Source organism: Lichenostomus cassidix, chromosome 1 (genome assembly GCF_008360975.1).
Source record: "Lichenostomus cassidix isolate B80296 chromosome 1, HeHo_3.0, whole genome shotgun sequence".
Taxonomy (NCBI): domain Eukaryota; kingdom Metazoa; phylum Chordata; class Aves; order Passeriformes; family Meliphagidae; genus Lichenostomus; species Lichenostomus cassidix.
Window position 1 is genome coordinate 91156029 of NC_139479.1, and position 24243 is coordinate 91180271.

Consider the following 24243-nt stretch of genomic DNA (forward strand, 5'->3'; position numbering starts at 1 on the left):
TTGTCACCACTTGATTTTGGCATGCTAAGTTTCAAATGTATCTTGAGTGCCAAGTTTATTTTTGACTGTGCTCTCCTTCAGACCATGCTCTCTTGGTATCTGTGGTGGTTTGAGGCTGGCTGGCCTCCAGGTGCTCACCAAAGTTGCTCTGTCCCTCCTCCTCAGCTGGACACGAGGAGAAAAAATACAGCAAAAAGCTTGTGGGTCAAGATAAGGATGGGGGGATCACTCCCCAAGTACGGTTAGAGGCAAAACAGATTTAACTTGGGGAAAATTAATTTACTTTTTTACCAATCAAATCAAACTAAGATAAGAAGTAAACCCGAATCTTAAAATATCTTTCCCACACTCCTCCCTTCCTCCTGGGCTTAACTTCACTCCTCATTTTCTCTCCCTCCTCCCTTGCAGTGGCGCAGGGGAACAGGGAATGGGGCCTGAGATCACTTCATCACAGTTGTCTCTGCTGCTCCTCCCTCCTCAGAGGGAAGATGCACACACTCTTCTGCTCCAGCATGGGTTCCCTCCAACAGGAGACAGCCCTCCATGAACTTCCCTAATGTAAGTCATTCCCGAGCTTCCCATGGGGGCTTCCAGTCTGGGCTTCCTGTGGGGTCACCCATGGGGTCACAGCCTCCTTCAGGGCTCCACGTCCTCCACTAAGGGGTCCTCCGTAGGCTGCAGCTGGGTAACTGATCTATTCTGAACCTCCATGGTCTTCACCCCAGGTTGCAGGGGAATCTCTGCTCCAGTGCTCATAGCATTTCCTCCCCATCCTTCTCCACCAACCTTCCTGCCTGCAGGGCTATTTCTCTCACATATTCTCAATACTCCTAGCTACCGTTGCACACCTTCCACTCCTTCTCAAATACATTATCCCAGAGATGTTGTTACCATTGCTGATGGGCTCAGACTTGGCCTGCAGTGGGTTTTTCTTGGAGCTATCTGGCCTTGGCACTATCAGACATAGAGGAAGCTTCTGGCAACTTCCCACAGAAGCCACCTCTCCCCACCCCCCCCAACTTTGCTATGCAGACCCAATGCAGTATCAGAGGATGAAAACCATCTGAAATGGAAACCAAAAAAAAGAAGCATGCTCCTCATTGACTAGAGTCAGTTGACCTTAGTCCACTCTAGTATTTTTAGTTTGATTTCCTTGGGAAGTAAAGCCTAGCTGATAGTGCATGTGTATCTGTTTGTCCATATGTTCTTCCTCCTAATAATTTTTTAGTGCAACCAATTTCAACCACATTTAAAAGAGGGCGGAAGGCTAAAAAGTAACTTGTTCCTCTATGTCTCTTAAAAATTGGTGATTACGTAATGCTCCACTCCCTTCATAGGGGAAAACCCGAGAAATATGTAGGTGGTTCATGGCAGCAGCCAACCAGGCTAAGGCAAGTGGTGCCTTGCATTTTAGTTTTCATTTTGGTCCCCTAGGAAGCAAGACTAGCCATAGCATGGAATTCTTCTTCCTACAGGAGGTGTCACAGGAGATATGATGGGATCTAGCTTTTATAAGAGCAGGGGGATTTTTGAGACAGCAGACAGGAACCCATGGGGAGGCTGGCTTGGTGCATTCTGTCCACACGACAGCTTGCTCAGTCGCAGTCTAAAAAGAAACACTTTTGGAATGGCATCATTAGTGATGAGAAACATAGAGACCTTTCCTACATGTAGATGCTCACCTTTGCTCACCCAGATTCCAATGCATAAATTGAAGATATGTGTCCTTTAGTGTTGGCATCCTCATGGGCTGCCTGGTGACCACAATGAAGGGCACAATGTGGCCTGAAGAGGGGCCATAGGGCTGGGTGGGCAGTCCAGCTGGGCTGTCACCCTGTGTCCCAGGGACTGGCCTCAGAAGTTGTGCACTCACACTGCCTCCATGTCCCCTGCTGAAAAAGGACACCCTTTCATGAGATGCCTGGAGAGTGACTGATGAAAAGCCCTGCGTGAATGTTAAGTAGGAATTCATTACTGGTGTTCCTCTAACTGGAGGCAATGTTTTTAGGGGGAAAAAGAGCTACAGGAGCCAATTACTCCTTGGGGAAAAAAAAAGTTTCTTCTAAATATGGCAGGAGGAGCTTGTATTTGAAAGGAGAAGGGTAGTGGGGGAAGCCTCCTGTGAGTAAATGGCTGCTTTTCAAGCTGGATTTCCCTCACAGAAGGTTTCTTTCTGGTCCCTCCGAAATTGCATGGAAGTCACGGGAGATCCAGCAGAGATTAATGCAGACTGATGCTTACTATTTTTTCCTGGAGGCCTTGGCAGCTCTGTAATTACAGTCAGCGCGTCTGAATCTCCCTCTGGCCCCTGTGTACTGCCCGGCAGTGACACCAGCATCAGAGAGACCCTTGCTTCAGAATTTGTCAAGCAGAACTCTGCTGAGAAACCAAACCTGCCCTGCCGCGCTTCTTGTGGCAATGTGGAATATTCCTTCGCTGAACAGCCTCCCCATGTGCACTGGAGCTGGAGCCTCAGGGACCCTTGAGCCCAGAAGGGCTCCTAGACTGTGATCCAAGAGATACATTTGTAGAGGAATGAGGGAACCATATTTCTATAGCATAACGTGTATATATTTATATATATAAAAATGAAATAAATGAGCCGGCTTGCAACACTAGGTGGCAGAGGTGGGATCTGTTCTGCTCTGAGCGCTGTCCTATAAGGCATTGCTTGTTTAAGTACAGTCGCATTTAGTTGGAGCTGCAGGAGAGAGACAGAGAGATTCTCTGTGTTTACAGCCAGCCCAGGCTACGGTGGAGCATCCAACCTGGCCCCCCCTTTCTCCAGCACTTGAAGGGGAGAGTGCGAGGTTATTTGGGAATCTGGCCACCGCGGGTCAGCTTGCGCTGCGACTGGATTGTCAGAGCTGGCAAAGCAGAGCCCAGAGGGACTGAAGGGAGACACGAATCCCATTTTCTCTGAGAGGAGAGAAGAGGGGAAAAAAAAAAAAAAGATAAATTGAGAGAGAGAGAAGCGAAGAGACGGAGAAAAAGGCAGAGGAAGCGGAGCGAGTGAGAGAGAAGCATGAGGACCTACTGGCTGCACAGTATCTGGGTGCTGGGATTCTTCCTGTCCCTCTTCTCCTTGCAAGGTATGTGGGGAGTTCTTTCATGCAACCTCCTCAAACCCTTCTGCTTTAATTGAGGCTGATGGACTGAGGATGGCCTGAAACATGGAGATGGAAGCTGGAGCTTCCTCTCCCCCCTTTTTCCCCTCCAAACCTTCCCCCCTCCCTCCTTGCCTCAGGAAATAAGCCAAGGAGAGATCGCTGCTGGTGAATCCTATGGTTAGAGGGCACTGCATGTGACTGACTTTGCTGCTGTATTTATGCTTTTGCAGAGGGGAAGTTGCTGGGGGGAGTACAGTTAAGATTTGCAAAGGAAAAGAGTGGTGGGTGAAGGTGGGTATCCCCTTCGTCCACAGCCGCTGTTTCTCAGCACTTTGGGTCACAAGTACTGATTCTCCTCAATTCATTAGCTGCCTGAGGAGATAAGTGTTAAGTTTCTTTTGGGTTGGTTTGTTTGTTTGTTTGGTGTGGTTTGTGGGTTTTTTATAATTTTTATTTTGGTTTTGTCCAGAGAGGGGGAGCTTAGAGGAATCTCTATGCCTCTGGTTTGTCTGCGAAAACACTATGTCCTTCCCCTCTATACCAGGGGAAAAAAAAAGAGAGTGATGGAGGAAAGACAGGAGAAGAAAATTCTTTGGGTATGGGGTTTTATTCAGTGGAGAATTGCCAGCTGGTTTTCTTGCTTTAAGAGCTAAGTGTGAGTATGGAATTTAGTTTGAAGTGATGACAGGCATGCTAGCTGGTTTTGAGATGCTTTCTGTAAACAGGAGTTAAGGGCTAATGCATTCCATGCTGTATGTATTAATCCGTGTCACACATGTACATATAATCATAGCCTTCAAAACTGAAGCTTGTGCATGATCCACACTCCCTCACACACATCAGTGGTCCTTCATGAACACATACATACACACACTCAGGGATATAGCAGGGAAGATGAATAAACTCACTCTGGCACATACAGTTCTAGCTCCCTAGCACATGCAATTCCTGGAGAGTCTGCTTCCCTTGTGCACACGTTCTCCCTTCCCCTTTTCCCCCCTCCCTCCTTCAAGCCTCCATCCTGAACACTAGTGTTTGAGGTTTGCTTGCTTATTAAAATCCCTTGCCTATCCTGCTGCACTAGCCTTGTAAGCCCATGTGTGCACACATATACACACACATAGGTGAATATATAACTAAAGAACATCGATGTACTCTATCTGGCCTGTTCTGTGCCTCAGTCTTGCATTCGCAGTGAGCTGCACCCTCAGAGCGTATCTCGCTCACACACGGCTTTTTTCACAGTGCTTTTTTCTCACTCTAGTACATATTAGTACAGGAGTGCCGTGCATGGAGAGATGCCAGCCACAGCACCCTCACTTCCCCTTAGCTCCTACTTTTACATACAGTCTTGCATGTACTGTTCTCTTCTATTTTGTGTCTACTAAGCAAATTCCCATACAGGCAGGCTTCCTGTCACACACATGCTTTCTGTTGTAGCCTCACACCTGTCACTCCTGCAAGCCCTCACTATGGAACCCTTCATTTTTTGCCACCTTCTCACATTTACTGAGTGCTCCTTTTCATACAGTCTCACTTCTCCCATTTCTGGGTCTCGTACACACGCTTTTCACTGTCACATATTTTCTCTCAACTTACATTTTCTGAAGTCTGGAATGTGAATCCAACACCAGCACCTTCCAACTGATTTCCTTCCTTACTGTGAAGTGGCTGTTTCTGACTGGGGAGGAGGATTTTTTTCCAGCACACAGGTTGTTCATGGGGTAAGAGGAGAACCAATACCTGTGTAGCATCAATAGATAATGTCAGCAATGAAGTTGTGTAGCTTGATGTGAACTTCCCCCTGCTCTGGAGGATTAGACAGAGAACTGTCAAGAAAGATGGACACTGGCAAATCGTGTTGACTCTGAACATTGCCTGTCTTCGTGATGCATGTTTCCCAGCCTATAGTCCATGGCGCTTGCTCCTTGCAATGTTTTCAAGCCACAAGCCTTCCCTAAATTGTGACCAGAGCATCCTGATGCCAGCACAGCCAGGAGCTGTTTTATTCTGTCCTTATAGCTGGAGCTTATGCCAGGCTACAGGTATGGACAGGCTTTTACCTTCTGTTTTAGTGAGTTAGTATTGCCACAGCTGTATCAGCCACATCTATTCTCGTTTTGAAGGCTTCAGCAGAGGTCTTTTGAGGTTTTGTATTAACAAGTACCCTCTGAGAAGGCAGAGGCAACACAGTTGCCCTCCCTAGGATCTGAGATGGGATAGGATGGTGTGGTGTTGTATGAGTGTTTGCAAACCTGGAGCTGCTTTTTCTACTGTTCACAAACTTCTGGCATGATATAAACCAGAGCACTGCTGGATCTGGTTTCATATCCAGCAGTAATTTCCTTTCTCTGATCTGAAGGGTGAGAGAATGGGGAAGAAGGAGTACTGGGGCTGCATGGGAGGAGCAGGGCACTGCCTGAAGCAAGCCTGAATATATTTGAAGGCGTTAAAAAGGGGTGGGAAGTATAGTACCCTTAAAAAGACCCAACAAACCAACACAAACCCCCACACAATAGTTATTTCAAATTAATTGATATTCACTGAAAGCTGTGGTAACAAGCCTTGAACACTTCTCTAACCCTGCTGAGCACAGCTCTGTGCACCTCTTACCCCAGGAAACGGCAGTATTGGCTTTGACAGGCAGTGACCCCAGTCAGAACGCTTCCAAGACCTTTGGGAGCACATCCCTCCATAGCCAGACAGCTGAGCGTACACCTCTGCGACCTATCCAAAACTTGTCCGTGCCCTCTCTCCCCTTTTCCTCGCTGTCCACTTGGGGGTGTACCGGCGAACGCAAAAGCAGCTCCTTGCCTTTCTCTGCTCTCCCAAAGCCAGCAGGCGTGGGGGAGAAGGGGAGCGCTGCTGGCACTGCCGGGCACGGCCGAGCCGAGGCTGAATAGGCGGGCTGGGGGTGCGGGGAGGAAGCGCAGCTGAGCCTGGCAGGAGCCCGATGGCTCCGCGGTGCCAAGCGGCCAGCGCAGGCTGCCTCCTCCAGCGCCTCTGCCAGCGAGGATGCAATGGGCTGCCTGTGCCCTGCCTGCCTGGCCGCGGGGGCTTTGGCACTCAGCCAGGCTTTGCTCCTTCCCCCCTAGGTTAGATGCTCCAAGTCCTGCACAGAGGATTTTTTTTTCCCCCGCGATCACTGTGTTTCCTCAATTTCGTGGCTCAGGGTTCTTGCGTTTCTCTGCCGCTGCACTTCCACTCCTCTTTGGGAGGCAGGTGGCTCGGAGGCGGGATGGTTGCTCCTCCTGCATGGTGCACTGGCCTTCCTGCCCTGTGGGGGCTGGAGGAATAAAAGTACTTACACACCCCAGCACTGCTGGTGGGTGGGTGGGATTTTCTAGTGGCATGCTGCAGCTTTTCCCTCGAATGGATTCGTTTGTTAGCACAATGTGCCTCAAAGCTTCTGAAAGAGATCAGATTGTCGAATTGGAGTGTAAAGATGAATTTTTCTTTTCTTCCCCCCCCCCCCCACCCCAGTGGACTGTAAAGATGAATTTGTCTTTTCTCCCCCCCCCCCCCCAGTCAAAAGTTGGGTGCATGAGGATGGGGAGGAGAAGCAAATTATTAGGGTCTATTAAAAATTGCATTTATAAAATTTAGAAGAATTTTGTGTTGATGTTTGCACTTTTACCTATTATTACTCTAACTTAGCTGTCTATATGAAAATTAATTTTTATTTCCTCATACTAAGCATTTTGTTTTAAAAAATGAATGCCTTGACAAATTATACATTTCCTTCAGCATTGCTTTACGGTGAAAATTCTTCTAAACAAATTCTTTCCCTTGAAAAATAGCAGCTGTTTCAAATTAGCAATTTGCTAAAAAAAAAAAAAATCCCAGCTTGTTTGAATGAACCTCCCCTACAACCCCACCTAATTAGTTAACTAATTGGTAGAAGACTTTGTATTAAAAAAAAAAAAAAAAAATACCTCCACAGCCATTTTAGTGGAGTAGGTGGTTTAGGAAAGGACATGATGCAGAACTGGCCTGCATGGTACTGGGAGCATTTATTTATGATGTATTTTTTGAGCTGTTCAAGGGTTTTCTTAAATGGGGAATGAGCCTGATGAAAGAAATCACAGAAGCAGTCGGGTAAGTAGAACAGGATGCTTTAGATTGGTACACAGTACAAATATTATCTGTAAAGTCTCATGTTTTCTACCATTACTGGGCAATGCGGGTGTGAAAAATGATGTTTGTTAATGTGTGAGGTCTGTGCAATCTCTGTGGATGAAGCGTGTACCCGAGTGTTCCTGTGCTGATAATGGGTAATGGATGGGGAGCAGAGAGGGAGGAGCAGCAGTGTGTGTGCCAGTGGTGACATTGTGCTGTATGGGGAACAGCATGGGGTGATTGTGATGCAGTTGGATAACATTTAGATACTGCCAACTTGAGAGAAAAAAAAAGACTTTTCCAGCTCTCTTGAATATACTTTTCTTCCTATCTGTTTCCAGTTCTCTCTTTTTGAGTAAGGCAAGGGAAGCTCTCACAGGCTGAACTGTATTGGTGAGGTTACAACTCACCTAGCTGCCTTGAATCCCTTAAATGATGAAGAGGTTCAATACTCAAAGCAAAACACTTGTAGGCTTAGGACAGAGAAGAAGTGGAAGCAGCTTTTTATCTGCAAAGGGGGAGCATTGAAAAGATATCCCAAGTGTTTCTTCCAGTCCTATCCCAGTGACTGGGGACCATGTGTGTCAATAATTACACCAGTAGGAGCCCATTTCCTCTAGCTGTTATGAATCTCAGCACTCAGCTACCTGCTCAGAGGACTTTGTTCTGACACATGAAAATTTGCTTCATCTTTTAGTCTCAGAGGTCTCTTCTCACACAAGAGTTTTACAAGTTCTGTAACAAAGAACCCATTTCTCAATGTTTTTGGGCGCTCTATTTCAGCCTTGGTGCACACTCGTGTATGCTAATGGCTTGAGGAGGAGATGTGCTCTTTTTAAGTTACTCTTTTCACTTCCCTTTTTTCTTCCACAAGCAATAGAACTCCTTCCAGTTGGGGTGAGGAATATGGCTGCTGTCTTGTGTGTGTAATTGTGATATGAAAATATTTGTGTGTGTGCCTTTGAACACAGGGATGTGTTTTGCCATATATTGTCTTCTTTGTGCATAGGGTGCTGCTGGTAGGATGCAGAGTTTTGCTGTCTGTGGTCCCCATAGGAAGCCTGTATCTCTCCCTCTTCTGTATCCCCTTTTCATTAAAAAGGTGCATAACAGTTTCATTTGCTGTTCATACTCAATGAGCAATGTTTTGACAGCTGATGTGCTCTTCCTGCTGCCGATTTTTCCATGACAAAATCAAAAATATCAAGCACAGCACCAACCATCCTGTCCCACTCTGAGAAGGAGTAGCTAAGGACATGAGTAGGTGAACATGTGAGACACAGCCCTCTCCTGGTGTCAGCAAAGGGCAGAGATCCCTGCAGTCAGCATGGAAGGGAAGAAAAAATGCTGGGAGTACAGGATTCTTACAGAAATAGGCACAAGAAAAAGAAGCCCTTTAGCCCAGGCTTGATTCTGTGCTATGCTATTGCACTGTGGTGCTTTGGCTGATGCTGAATTTCCTGAAAGCTGTGGCATTTCCCTCTGTGAGCTCCCTCCAGCAGGCTGACTGCCTGTGTGGCAAGACTGCCCTGTTCACCTGCATGGAAGGAAAGGGAATAGCACTACAAGGGCTGCTACCCTAATTTCTCTGAGCCAAAGGAGTATTCTGTCACACAGCAAAGTGTCTTGCTGGCCATATCTGCAGTTTTAAACTTCTTGGGGAAGAAATTCTGCATGACTACATGCTGAGGGAAAAGGACTTTCTACACTAACTATGCTTACTGGTCACTCACAAGCATAAAACAGGATTTTTCTGTGGTTGTCAGCTGCAGAGGTACTGGACTTTGAATGGTACCTCTGGGAGGAGATGGTTTTGGAGGCAATGTGAGGGTATATATATGCAATTAAGGCAGGTTGGTGTGTTGTGGTTTATTTGAAGGTTTGGTTTGTTTTATTTAAAAAGAGATAGCATGAGAAGGCAGGCTTCAGAGGAGGGGTTTTGGCTTAAAGCAAAGGTAAGTGCAATCACAGCTGTGGGATCGCAGTCTGGCTTTTGCAATTCCGAGATTACACAAAGCATCCAAAAGAAACTCCTCTGAAGATGGTTAGTTCTTGAAATTTGTTATTTTCCCTACAGTCTGCCTCGTGTGACCTCACAGATGCAGGCTTCTGCATTTCTGTATGGTTTGGCAGAGCTCTCCCACCAAAAGTGGGTCCCTCTCCTTTTTCTGGTGATGGTGATTGGGCTGTTGGGAGGATGAAGATGTGGCAGGCAGGCCATGAGCATGGGATGAGGGAGGGAGAGAGGGAGCAAGCAAGGAGACTAACAAAAGACTGTGGGCCTTTGCAACTGGGAAATCAATAGTATATGAGTATGCAATGTAAGTGTGTAATCACAGCTCCCTCCCCTCTGCCCCTTAGCACTTACATTGATGGGGAGTTGCAGGCCAGAACCAATTAATCCTTACAACCTGCTAGGACAATAACTATTAATATTCTTCTGCATGCACTCTGGTTGCTGCACCTGCTTGGAGCCTGGCTGTGCTTGACCCTCAGCAGTTCACCCAAAGTTCCACCTAGAAAGCAAGGGTCTTTCTGATCGTGAGCCTTGCAGCCAGTGCACTGTTACCTGACTTCCCGGTGTGGATTTTGGAGAGGCTGACTGGGGGGGATACATACTTGAGTGTCTGAAAAAGGAGGGATTTGCTGGTAAGGATTTGCCTGCAGGAAGGAGAGGTTATTTAAAGGGGCATTTGTGAGATTTTTGATTTGTAAATGTGTTTAGACTTCTGTCATGCTGGTACATCTTCATATATGAGTTTGCTTTGTAAAGGCAACTCTTTGCCTTGTGAAGGCACTTTGTACAATGGGATTGAAACATCCAGTCTTATTTGTGCCTGCATATGTGATCTGTGCATAAAGGTATGGCCTTTAAATAGCTCTTCCTTGGCTTTTTGGAAGGTGCATGTGTGAAACAGAAGATGATATCCATGTGTGCATGTGTATTTGAGTGGGTGCATGTGACAGAATATGCATAAGTTGTGTGATAAAGATGCTTGAGAAATGTTAACAAATCTGGTCCAGAGTTGTGTTTTGTGCAAGGGTCTTGTCATGAATGTTTGTGCAGGAGGTGAATGCAGCCTGATTGCTGATAGGAATGTCTGTGGAGCTATGTGTGTTTTTGGAATGACCATTACTCATTGCACATTTGCATCCTATCTTGACACAGCAAGAGATTGTTGCAGTGAAACAGAATTGTTTCTGTGGCTTGGCTACCCCTCCTCATCTTTCTGCGATAGCCTCAGTGTAAGGTGGCAACATAGTCACACTTCAGTCACCTGGGCAGGAAATGCAGCCTAGAGAGTGGAAAGGGCATGTCCGTCTCCCACACTTTCAGGGGGGAGTTTCTGGGAATAGAAGGAAAAGGATAAAAAGAGGTTTTTTTACATGCACAAGTTGCATTGTTTTTTAATTAGACCAACATATTTCAAAATAGTACAACCTGACTGACTGAGCCCATCTTCCTTACGTAGCTATGCTATTGTATGAGCTTGATGCAGCCTGAAGCAGTAAACCTGCAAGTATGTGCTCTGGCAAGTATGTACCCTGCATCAACACAGCCTTGCTGGTTTCGCTTCCTCAACAGCACAGGTTCTGTCCAGCATGGCTGTGTCCTGTCCAGTCTCAGTTTGGGTAGCTGAGCAGGACAGACCTGACTGCAGCCATGCCCTCGTGAAGTGTTCTGCACTGCTAGATCTCCTGTAGAGGAAAGGAAACTATTTGTCTGGAAGAGTTGGGCTGTATCAAGGTTGTGGTTTTTACGAACAGTAATTTCTTGGTGATTCAAAGAAAAAGAATTAATCCTGCCAGCTCAAGTGATGTAAGAGCTGTCTGTAGTCTAGGCCAGCTAAGGGAGAGAAGGCAGGAAACAGTGGGAGATAGTGAGGGTATGTAAGCTCTCCTCCATTTTCATGTATCCTAGGTGCTTGCTGTGATGGTTTGAGCACTATCCAGCAGCCACAGAGCTGAAACAGATTGGAATGTTGATAAAGAAAAAAAGTCCAGCTGCAGCATGAGGTAAATGAGCTGTGGCATTGCCCCAGAGGGACCTAGAGTTACGGTCAGCAGTACAGTTTTCCTTCTCCTTTGGTCGTCTGCTGTGTGCATAGAGAAAAGGAAGAAAAGGCCATTCTGGCTGGCCTTGCTCTGTCTCTCCTGATGTGAATCTTTGTAGCAACAGCCTTTTCTTCGGGCTTCAAGGAACCTCACAAGACCCCTGCATGTAGGCTCAGCTCATCCCCTGGTCAACCCCAAGAGTTTTAGGTCTCTTTCTCTTCTTTCTGCTGATCAAAATGACACAAACAACCACAAAAATGGAAATAAGGCACACCTCAAGCTCTCTTGGATGCTGAAGCTTTGTTGTAGCTGCTATGAAGGAGGAATGGCCATGTGAAACATATTGGGGAGGCAGAAGACTTCAGGGCCCTGCTTTCTTTGCCACACACAGGAGTAATAGCTCTGAAATTCTTTCAGACCTGGGGATGCTAAGTGAGAAGAGATTTTGAAATTGTTTCAGGGAGAGGCTTAGGGTGACCTTGATCTAGAAGAAACCTTCTTGTGGAGCTGCCACCTTTCCTTGGTGCCTTGGCAATAATAATGCCAAGGTTGTGGGTTCTATCCCCATATGGACCATTCACTTTAGAGTTGGACTCAATGATCTTTGTGGGTCCCTTCCAAATCGGAATGTTCTGTGATTCAGATATCTTGAGAGCTGGCAGGAACTTTGACAGGTTTCTTTCTGAACTTTTTCTCAAATTCTCCAGAAGTTTGTTGAAGCAAAGCAAGCGTCTTTGCAGAACACTTGTGCTTCACCAAAATGGCATTTTTTTAATAAAGAATAAAAAGGTGTTTTGTTGGAAAAATTCCAACTTGAGTTTCAAGAACAGATTAAGGCACAAGTGCTTAAAGGCTTTCCTGTGATGTGTTATCTGCTGTCATAAGACTACATCAAAGTCTCAACTGTCATCTAAAACAAAAAAGTTCTGAAAATTGTGGCATTTATAGGTGTTATCAAAAACTTGAAAGTGTAACATGAGTGCAGCCAGTAGTTGGTGTCTGTCTTGAGCCTGCAGGCAGCTGAAAGTGCTGTACTGAAGATCTGCCCTCACTTTTGTTTGGAATTGGATTTCCTTGAAAGAGATCCAGCTGATGTCACTGTGGAGGAGGGAATGGCCAGTGAGTGGAACTCATGTCCTGTCATGATGCTGTGTCTGAACCAGAGCACGTGCATGTGCCTGTGTGGGCATGGCATGTGCAGGGCCTGTGCTGTGATCACCAGAATTACAGTCTAGCCAGATAACGAGCTGTTGTTGTTTACAGCACTTGGTTCCGGGCACTTCAATTCCAGAAAGATGTAAACAAAATTAGAGGGAATTCAGAGGATTGCAAGGAGAATGATTAAGGGGCTGGAGGGACTGACTTATGAAGAATGCTTGTGAGAGCTAAATATATAGCTGTTTTGGCTAAATGACTAAAGAGGAGCTATGCTAATGATGTAGGCATACTGGGAAGGCATGAAGAATTGTCTAGTGTGGACTCAGAGCTAGAAGAGTCTCTCATGATGGAAAATTTGGAGGAGGAAAGAAAAAGTTGGCAGGAGAGGAGAAATACTTAATGGAAGAAAGAGATTAGGTGGTGATACAGCTTTGTTAAGAATCGTAGTAGAATTGCTGTCATTTGGGATATCTAAAGTTTGGCTGGGCAGAGCCCTGGAGAATAATCCATGCACTACAAGCTTGAAAAGGTCCCTTGAGAGACAGTCTAGATGCCTTAATAGATTTTTATGCTGTCATTAATTTCTGAATCACAGCTAATACTTCCAGTCTGACAAAGAGCCATATTCTTTAAAGCGTTTTTCTTTCTTGCCTTGTATTATTTCTGCTGTGATGCAAATACTGGTGGAAGAGAGGTGAGGAAGTCTTCTGCTATATTAACAATGGAAATCCCAGCAGTATCAGCTGCTTAACTCCAAGACCTTTTTCACCTTTCTTTTAGCGGAGTGTTCATTCAGCTTGGTCTGACAGGTGAGAAAAGGCAGCCTGCTGGATGCCCAATAAGGTGAAAACCCAGTGTCTCTAACTCTGTCCTGTGAGTTGAGATAGGATTTGACAGGTTCCCCATTGACACACATGATATATTAATGCTCTGCTCATTCTTTAACTTGGGTATTTTCAAAATATGTAACTGAACACTGGACTAGTCCCTTCAGGCTCAGAAGTCAATGAGGTTGAGCTTGAAGCATTCCTGGCATGTCACAAGAGCTGAGCCCTCCCAGGGCCATCTGTGAGCTGGAGGGAGTTGGGCCAGTGAGGGAGGCAGCAGTAGAACAAGTTGCCAGTGAGGGAGGCAGCAATAGAACAAGATGGCAGGAGATTGCCAAGATGATCAGAGGCACATGGGGATCTCCCAGCTGGTTTGCTCTTGTCTCACCTACAACAAGAACTGAGGAGTGAAGGTGAGATGGGTGGTGTTGGCTGCTTGGTTTAATGGGAATGGAACAGACCAAATTGAGAGCAAGTTTTGCAGTGGATGCTGGCTGGCACCGTGGACTTCCAGAGGTAAAAGGTATTGCAGCTTGAGTGAAAGAGCCAGGATACATAATGGGAATTATCCAGACTGAAGATTATTTGTGCCATGGATGCAGACCTAGAGAGAGTTCATCATAGTTTATTAGCTCAGGTACAGCACTATGCAAATTGCAATCTGTTTCCTTGGGCAGGAAGCAAGGAGCACTCTTTTGCATTGCATGCAATCCAGACTGTTCAGTGTTGCTGGATCTTTCCCAGTCAGTGCAAGGCCTCAGCAGCCCAGCAGTGCCAGGGAACAAAACGTGGAGACAGCTGACTCTGGATGGAAATTGATGCTACCCACCTTGGACTTTTCAACTAGCCTTGGTATGTTCATGGTGGCTGCTGGTAATGACAACCTTACCACATACACCCCAGCAGGGTGGAAGAGCTCATCAGCTCAGATGTGGTGCAATGGGAGTGCAGCAGGGCTCTGGCTCTGAATCAGAGACAAGAAACATTGTCGACTTGAGTTGTCTGCTCTGAATGTGTTGATTTTTCATGCTGTCTCCTCTTTAAAAAGTTTGTAAGCCCTGGAAAGAACAAAAAAATCCCTCCCCTTACCCTACACCTTTGCTTTAGGGTAGTGCTTCTGCATTTGTGCCAGAATGGGAAAACTGGGAGATGTGAGAAATTACCTAAAAGACCATGAAATGGAGAAGACTAGAAACTCCAGGGGTCACAATCTGCTCTTAAATGAGTTGCTCTTGAATGGTAGAGTGTTTGCTCATAGAGATGGAGAACTTGGAATATAGGTTCAAAGACCAATGGACCTATTGCTTTCTCTATTATTTTGGCAACCTGTGTGCCCTCTAGTGGCACGACTCATCGAGGGAGGTGGAGAACTACTGTTCCCACCATTGGCAAAGCCACCTAAGAGCAGGGACTATATGTTCAGAGCCCAAAGGATGGGGTATCTCAGCCCTGGCTCACTGCAGAGAGAGGAATGGGGTGAGAGGAAGATAATTTGTGTAGTAATTGTGGGTTTTGCACGCAGGAAATTGATTTGTTACAGCACCTTTGAATCATTGTTCTGTAGGATTTTGCTAATCTCATTCTAACCCCAGCAGAACGTTTGTGCTTTGCACCCAGCAGTTGAGTCAGAGCATGATGCTGTCATCTCCTTTAGTTATTGGGGTAAAGCAGCAGCAGGAGACCTTGAAACAGATTCCAATGATTGGGCATACAGGATGGAGCTCTGGGTCCCCTCTCTGGGCTGTGTGAACTGTAACTCTGAAACTCAAAAAGAGACCCAGACTGTTATAAGGAAGAGGACAGATGGTGGCAAAATTGTGGTTGCACTGCTGTGTGCTCAACTTCTGAAGAAAAGGCTAAGCACTTCAAAGGCAAAATCCAAAATCACCCAGACATCCATTCTCTCAAATTCTTGTTTAGATATGTAACAGAAGCACTATCTAATAGCATGTTCATAGGAAGGGAAAGTCTTCTCAAAGTAAATTTTTGTTTGTTTGTTTCTCTGCCATTCATATGTTTGAACTAAGTGAAAAATGTGGATTGATGTTATTTAGTAACTACTTTTTTTAGTAGACAGAGCTGGTGCTGTAAAAATGATCATACAAATAGTAAAAAGAGTTTTGGGGTTTTTTTAATATATGGTTGTTTTATGGAAACTGTTACAAAGAAGGATTTCTCAGGGCTAGGATGGCCTTTTTGAAAGGAGTGGAGACTGACTAAGCCAGTACAACATAAGATGTTCATGTCAGTGTGGCCAATTCCTTTTGCTCCTGATGTTGGCATGCTGCAGCTGCAAGGAAGGGGAAAGCACGGCTCTTTTCTTTGATCTCCCTGCATTAAACTTTAACCATGTGTTCCACTTCATGTTCCTACTGCCACAGCTTTATGACCAAAACAAGGGACCAAAGATGTACTTGTAGTAAACCAGAGTAGTCCAACTTCTATGATGTCTACCTCCTGCACCAGGGTTACACTGAGCAGGAGTGTCTTAATGTTTTTTAAACCATTAATTTTAAACAATTCTGCTTTGGAGTTTGAGTTCTGGTCTGTGGCCTTATTTGTTGTGGGGTAGGAGATTGCCTAATACCTCTTCAATGACTTTTTGCTTTTGGTGAGTGTTTTGTGTGGAAAAAAACCAGGAAGAAAAAAAATAACTGTAAGGGCTATTTGTCTGGTTTAGGTAGACCCAAAGTGGGGTCTCTAATCCAATTTTATGGAGCAGAGGCTTCAGGCTGGATTTATGCTGTTTCTCTCTAGGAGGCTAAGGATGTGTCATTCAGTTTCGTTGTCCTCTGCAGTATTGTCCTATTCCAACTTGAGGCTACAGAAATCCTAAACTGCTAGAGTTCTGTGAGGGGAAGGAAAGGGGATGAGTTGTAACACATGTCCTTCGATAAAAGGTTATTCTGCCCTCTTGAGAGAGGGGATACCTTTACCCTTCTGCTTTTTCTCAGTACTGTGAAATGCAGTTTCCTTATTTGTTCCTCTTGTTGAGAGTACTCCAACTAGAGGCTCTTTGATCCACTCCAAGCAAATTTCTTGTGGGGTCTGATCTGGGGCTTAAGGGTTGCCTCTTGGAGAGCCAGACACATGATTTAGTTTGCAGAAACTACAGGACCAGTGATATGAATGCAAGAAATAAAGCATCTACCCAGATTCTTGAATTCAATAGTGTCTTGCAGTGCAGGCTGGCAGTTGGAAGGAACACTTTTTTCCTGCATAAATTTGGGCACCTTTGAGTTGCAAATGACTAAGAGACAATAAAACACACATTGCCACTTTCATGGGGACACCTTTAAAGCCAGGACTGTGCTTTCAATTAACTCTGCCGTATGTGGCCAAAGTCGACAGTGCATAAAACTTTGATAATTCCACATTTTAAAAATGTATCGGAAACTCTCATTCGTATATCTTCGCTGAAAATTTCATGAATTGCACATTTCCTGGTGTTAGATGTTCAATAAACTTAAATTATGCAGCAATTTACATCTAGAAGATTTGCTTTAAAACTGAAGACTGGCTACTTCTCTTCTGGGCTGAGAAAGAGCTCTTTCTTTTTATGCCTCCAACAATTAGAATGGGCAGTTTTGTTCAGAAATTGTTGGAGATGTGTACTGACCACTTAGTAGGAAAAACTCTGACATGAGTGGGATGTGAAAGGTATCAGCAAATAGCTGGACACAACTGTATCCCTCTTGTTTGATCCTGATACTGCATTTTTGTTCATTTCATGGGCATCAGTATGGGATCTATCCAGAAATTTTCCAGCAAAACTTTTATGTATTTTAATATATTTGTATTTAGCTAATTGGGGAACTTGAATGAAACCATTTTGTAAAATCACAGGTGGCAGTTGTTTGCCAAGAGTACTTTCTGTACAGGAGTAATCAGGTTGATGGGGACATCTCCCTAGATCATAGAGTCCCAAGGTGAACTCCCAGTTTGAGAGGATGAAAATATGGGGTGTTCTGTACATTGATGCAGATGGGTTCCTGAAGTATGCTGCTCATCTCAAGCAGTGCAGTATTTCCATGCCCTATCCCAATTTTCTGCCTTTATCTGTGTGACCTCAAAGGAATAACATGCAGTGTGAAGAGAAACACTTTAAACAAAGCTCTCTGGAGCTCTTTCCTCCCTTTCAGTAATCTCATTTCAAAGCTTTTCATGGTTACCCAGCTTTGTCATCCTCCTGATCCTTACTGCAACCATGCTGGGAGTATAAGCAGTTCTACCATGCTCCTGCTTTTCCATTAATGACCTCTATGCTCAACTATGGATGAAGAGTAAGGAGGAAAAATCAGAGCCCAAGGTACCTATGGCAGTCATGGGACAGCACTGCTGCTGACAAGCATCCATTCTCAAGGTGATCTGTTGACCATGAGATGGTTTTTCTTAAAATTGTCTCAAATGTCTCAAACAGTGCTTCTATGCAGGAGATAGCTTCAACTTTCTCCTGCAGTATATTGCTTAGTGATTTCTATCACCATTCACATCTAAGGATAGAAAGAAATAGTATGCATGTATAGTTTTTGGGGTTTTTTTGCCAGCAACTAAAAAATTAAACCAGCCTGGGCTCTGTTAATCTCAGCTGAAGAAACGAAAGGTTAAGGTATTTCTCTAAAGCTGTGAGCAAGGCTGGTGGCAGAGCAGAACCTGGAGGACTCATTCTCTGTCCCATTCCCTTGCACAGCACTCCTGTGCCTAGTGCAGTACTTGCCTAGTTTGTCTCCTCAGGCAGTGCTGGTGACAGAAAAGGTGAAGGAGAGAGCAGTAAGGTGCAGGGAAGTGGTCAAGGAGAGGAGGCTCCCTGGTGTCTGTAAGGAAGGTATCTGAAAGAAGGAAGAGGGTGGATTTGACAGCAGTGCAGGGAGAAGGGGAACATGAGTGCCTCTGACAAGCTTTTGAAGCACTGTTTGCTTAATGGGAGCTCTTGCAAAGACACAGACTGCATCAGCCATCAAGAGAAGATGGCTTCTCCCAGGGCCCTTGCAGCTGCACCAGGCTATGATAACAGAAATTAACTTCATCTCCTTTGTCTTGCTTTCCAAGAGCCCCGGAATAGTAGTTATGAAAACAGTGCTGTTTAATATTGTCTTTGATCGAGCAATCCAACGGGAGCCCTGGGCTTGTTCAGCTCAGCTTTGTTAGTTTCAGACCCCAAGGCAACAAGCCGTTGCCTTCAAAGCCCAGGCAGGGCTGCATTAAGTGTGAGGCGCGCAGCAGAAATCCCAGTTTGTCAATTCAAATGGCACTCACCTAGCAGCAGTGCCTGTATATTTAGATCCATGGCAAAATGTGGGAAGCAGGGCACATAGTTATTCCCTCTGGAAAGAGCCTATCTCAGGAGCCAGCAAACAAGGCAACACCCTCAATAGACAGCAACACAGGGTGGATCTTTCCTGTTATTATCCAGTTTTAAAATGCTGCCTTTCTTATTTGATGCTAACTGGTCTCCCAGTACACTATGGCCAGGCAGTGTGTGATGCACGAAGACATCACTGGGGAAGAGAACTTCTATTTGTCCCCTTCACCTCCCGGTGGTAGATGTGCGTCTTCCCTCCACCTCTGCCCTGTGGGCACTGCATGTACACCTTGGCCAAGACCTTCATTCTAGCTGGGTACAAGCATTGGAAGTCACCAAACCTCTGACTTAGCAAGAGTCAGCTCTTGGAGATATTTGCTACTTAGCCAGAAAACAGTATGAAGGCAGCCACTGAAAAAGGCCCATGCTAGTGGTGGTGTGCAGGAGGGTTTGTGAGAGGAAGGGTAGAAACAGCCCATGTGTTTCCAGATGTGTTGTTACCTGGATGCATCATAACCCAAGTGCAGAGACTAATGGTCACTCTGCAGGTAGTGCTGAGAGATGGAGCTATGTGCTAAGGAAAAGATTGGTGCACTGTTTTTTTTTTTAGTCTCTTTCATTGTTTAATTATGAGACTTGTTCTACTTTATGTCTCCCTTTATGTAAAACAGGGATGTGGTCAGCTTTTGTTAGGTAGTTGTATGGGACTCATGAAAATTATAAATAGGGCAGTAACTCTTCTGATGGCTGGAAGAGCCCACTGGTCAGTTTACTGGGGACTGATAACCATGGTGCTTAACCTCAATCTTCACATTTGTGTAAACTACATCTAGAGTAGGTGTGATTATGAAACATCCTGGAACCTGTTGTGCTGCTTTCCTGTTATTATGGAAACTGTGTGTTCCCACTGAAATAAAGGAGCACCAAAGGTATAATGTTTTAGATATACAATTTGCTATAATAAAATTTGGGAAGTTGGAAAAGCTTAAGAAGCAAGTAGTTTAGTGATAATATTTCATGTGACAAGGATAACACCTGCCATTACTGCAGTCAGGGTAAGATTTAGACAGGCCACATAAACACTTCAGGTATATGTTCTCTCAAACCTGACATAAACAAATTGATGTTCAGTTTCCAGAACCAGGTGTTCCTGATTGTTAGAGGAAAAAAATAAAACAAGGATCTCCCTTCTGTTCCAGCAGTTCTTGTCCTAGCACTGGATGTTGCTTTGCTGTGTGCAGTGATGCTTGACACTTCTCTTCAGTTTAGCAGGCAACCAAAGGGGCTCACCCTACGGTGTGTGCTCACATATCTTTTAGGAAGGATCAGCAAGAATTCTGGACAGCAGTTGAAGCTTTTCTGAGATTCTGGTTCACTGCTTACCTCTTGAAATTATTGCTGTTTCTCTGATTGTGTCCCAGTAGGACTTCTATTTTCTTCTCTCTACCGTGTAAGGCAACACAGTGACAGTGAGAACTTCATTGATCAAACTAGAAAGAGGAACATAAATGATGGCAAAAGTTGTGTTGTTTAAAGGTAGCTGAGAACTGCAGAGGGAGGAGTTGCTTTTGCTGTGGTGAAATTATTTACATTCTCTCTCTGAACCTGCTCAAAAATGTGACCATGGTTTAAAAAAAGCTCATGCAAGTATGAGTTACCCAGGGCTTAGTGCTAGGAAACCAAAGTTTGGGGTCCCCATCTAGTTTTGTCCTTAACAGGAAATACTCCTGTCTCAGCACATCCATGTCTTCCTCTATTAAAGGAGCAGAGAGACTCTGTAGAATTTTGAGAAGAGGTTTCAGATAGTCAAATGCTGAAGAAGTACAAAGAACTTCAGATTGCGAGTTATTCGAGAAGAGACTCAGCGTGTAACTTCTAGCTTCAGTCCTGGGTGCATAGGAGGTGAATGGAGGGTAAGGGAGGCTGGAAATTAAAATAAGCCAATATCCTAAACTATATTTTAATTGGATTTTCAATATCTTCACCTTGGATATTATCATAGCAGGCATTAAACCCATGCACATTATTCTGTAACTGTATACTATCTACAGTAAAAGCACCAGCTATTAAAACGGGAGAGTAGAAAAAGCTCTTTCAGTATGCCTTCAAAATTGCTCAGTACTGTTGCTTATGCAATATTTTCTATTTCTGAAAGCTTAGAAGGCTGGAATTAAGTAGAGAAAAAGCCTTTTTAGGTTGGCAAGGCAGTTCCTCCCCACTTGACCAGTGCAAGCTCTTTCAATACAATGACAGCTAAAATCAGCCCCCTCATATCCATGCTGTTTAATTACAAAGGAAAGCCACAGTATTTCAGAACAGAAAGATATGGGTTTGTTAAGATACTGGACTGATCCTCAGGGGGAGCTGAGCTTAATTCCTGCCTTTGCCACAGGCTCACTTTAAGTCAGTCAATTAATCAGTTTGTGCCTTAGCTTACCTGTCCACACAATGAAAATGAAGACAAAGGAAGTTCTGGCCCCATCTTCCCCCATACATAAAAGATGCTCTCTGTGTGATGGGTCCCAATCTTCTCTCTGTTCTTTTATTGCTGTTTGGTATAAAGGTGTCTTCTTTCTAGGATGGAAGTTCAGCTGATCTGTGCTTTTTTTCGATGTTTCTCTAGCTTCCTGTATAAATGTGGTACTATACTGAATTAAGCTGAAACAGAGTCTTTGCCATAAAAAATTGCACAAGTTAAATCTGTTGGATCATTTGATCCATCTTGTCAATTATGCTTACCTGTACCTTGTGGAGCAGAGTGGTAGTCTGCAAGTAGTTAAGGATGTGATTGAATTTTCATTATATTTGTTCCTTGGTACTCATCAGAGACAATAAAGAATAGACAGTTTAGGGGATGACTTGGCAGTTTTTTAATGAAGTTGAAGTCAACTAGATTATATTTTCCTGACTTTTAGGTGTAAAACCCCCCAAAAACAACAAATGATGTATTCAATTTTATCTGTGTAAATATTAATTAAAGCATAAAGAATTTCTTTCCACTTTTATTTGTAGTAACAACAAAGAAAAGGGAGAGAAGGTGAGGTATTTTATTTTGCTGGAAATGTTGACTGAAGATGAACACAGCTGGATCAAGATGAGTTGACTGGGTTTTAATTTTAAAAGTTAGGATTCCAAATAATGAGATCAAAATGGTTCATTGACTTGTTCCAGTGAACAACTTCTCGAGGTTAGGCTTTCATTAAAAAACTATGTAATGCTGTCTTTAACACTGTCTCTATCCCTTTTCCCATATCAAGAGGAAGTTTGCTCTAATCACAGTTCCCTGGAGAGATCTGTTACTGGTGAAAGGCAAAAAGTTTCCACTAAATGCTAATTAGAGAAGCTGATTGGAAATTGCCACTTTTGTAAATTGGCATTTTTCAAAGACTCCTCAGTCCTGAGTCCTTTCTTTGTTGAGGGGAAAGGTGAGACAATTACCCTCCTGCTCTAACTTGCTACATCCAGGACAATGCAAGAAGGATGGTCACCTCTCTTGTTTTGCTCTTCAGACATCAAAGATCATGGCCAGACCACTCCTCTGTGGCTCTCAGAGTTTCAAAACCTGCAGCAGTGTTGGGCCTGTGGACTGGCTGGATCACAGGAGAGCACAGATCATGATGCACTCTTGAAGTAAGGATATGCAGAAAGCAACAGAGAAAAAGAATCTGGAGAAAAGATCATAAGGGAAGCTGTGGAGCTGGGCCTGTTTGTGCCTCTTTCCTGGCTGGCCAGGGTCACATCTGTGGCTTACCAAATGCATTGCAGTTTATTGCAACATCCTCTTAAAAGCTGTTATGCACCATACTCACCTCACCTCTTAGCTTTTTCTGCTTTTGCAAGATGTCTTGGTGAAACAAAGGTCCTTCAAAACCCTTCTTAACCAGGGTTGGCATTTTCTTGTGTTCACAATAGCCTGATGAAACAGTGTGTGGAGGTTGCCATCCTTCTCCTGTATTTTTTAAGAGGAAGCAAAAAATCTTCCGTGACAAACTATTCTTATATTTTGTGACAAAGACTGGAAGCAATTCTGTTCAGTCACTGAACTCACCTTGACTCCTCTCATGCAAATATCATAATTCAGAAGTTCTTAAACAGCAGTGTGCAATGCACAGCCATTGCCTATGGATCTGTACCATCTGTGGTGTTTTCAGTTAACTGATGGCAAAGGTGCAGGGTATCACCAGGGAAACAAAAGGCAGGCTCTGGATTATCAATTCAATAATTCTGGAGCAGTGCTTCTTTGCTAAGAACAAGGCTTGTGTATAACTGGTCTACTGTGTGATTAGTGACTAATGGAACAACAACTGCCAGTCTATTAATTGTTTTTGTAGCTGTATACAGAGCATTGTTCTCTCTGTGACAGACATATAAATTGTGTGCAACTGTGTTGTCCTTTCCAGAGTAGCTCTCTCTAGAGTTAGGTGTCAATAATGAAATGCAGCTGTTCCTTGTGGACGGATAATGTTATCTCCAAGGGCTTGTCTAGGCAGAGCACACAGGAAAGTTGATCTGAATTAAGTAACAAGGTGGGTTTCAAGTGGATTATGTAAAATGTATTAAACTGATGCGTGCACGCACACTTGTTTGGAATTAAAAATGGACTTCATTTGATTTAGTTTAATTTTCCTTTAAAGGGAATCCAACTGAATTGAATTAAAACCACTTTAATGCTGGCTGAAAGTGTGAACATTAATTTTCTCGTGATCCATAGTAAAAGTTCAGGATGTTATTTTCCTAAGAAGAGGGCAAAGGTTCTCTTGGCATTCCTGGACATTGTGTTGTGCAAATGTAAAAGTTGCCTTAAGTATTCATTTTAACACTCTGAAGCTTGTGAGTTCCATCCTTTCATACTTCATTTTTTTTAAAATTTTTTTTTATTATACACTCTTCTGAATCCCCTGTGTAACTAGTACAGAAGGCTAGTGAAAGAGTACATTTGAATTGTTTGGGGGTTTTTTGTTTTGTTTGTTTGTGGTTTTTTGTTTTTTTTTTTTTAAATCCTGGAGTCTTAACTCTTCCCTATAGTGAAATGGAAGCACAGAAAGGATAAGTAATTTCCCCACAGAAACCCAGTAGGAGCTGCCTGTAGTGTACAGCCTGAGATCTGCTGTGGTTGGTGCCAATGCCTGGATGCTGGAAATTTGTGTGTCCACAGTCTCTTGTTTGGATCCTCTTCTCTTAGAGAAAACTTTGGTCTTAACCTGTGGAAAGAACCTTTCAGTCTTCCCAATATGTGCAGCCTGCTTGATGTGTGTGCTGTTGGACATGTTTTTGGAAGCCTTTCTGAGAACTGGTGTTTCCCTTGCTCTAGATCATCTGAGCTGCAGCCTTAGCTGCTCATTGGGTGACCCAGGCAGTGAGTTTGGGACTCCCATCCCTGTGCAATGTGGCTGAGCTGAGAGCACGTGAGAAGAGCAGTTGGAGCATGGGGAGGAAGAAAGACAAGCCCTGAGATCCCTTTGTAATGCAGAAAGCTTTTCATAAAGTCAAGTTAAAATGAGCAGGCAGGCCATGATTCGAAATGAAATAAACCTTAGGAGCCCTGGAGTTTTAATGTACTGTTGATAAATGGATTCTGTTCTTATTCATCCCACTCCTACATGATGAAGAAAGAAACTTTTTTGTGAATTGACCGGTGTTTCTTTCAATGCTACCTTTCTAGATAAAGCTG

At 44.2% G+C, this 24243-nt stretch overlaps 1 protein-coding gene across 2 annotated transcripts in view; it reads left to right on the forward strand.

Annotated features, from left to right (window-relative positions):
• The first annotated feature begins 2649 nt into the window (after window positions 1-2649).
• The window catches only part of LSAMP (limbic system associated membrane protein), a 1003974-nt gene continuing 982380 nt past the window's right edge, over window positions 2650-24243 (forward strand). Inside the window, exon 1 of one of the 2 annotated variants that reach the window (XM_085070827.1) lies at window positions 2650-3092. In XM_085070827.1, the coding sequence (XP_084926953.1) occupies window positions 3026-3092 (67 nt within the window). In that variant the 5' untranslated portion in view covers window positions 2650-3025. The remainder of the gene's footprint in view (window positions 3093-24243) is intronic. The other variant, XM_085070845.1, reaches the window with a different exon arrangement.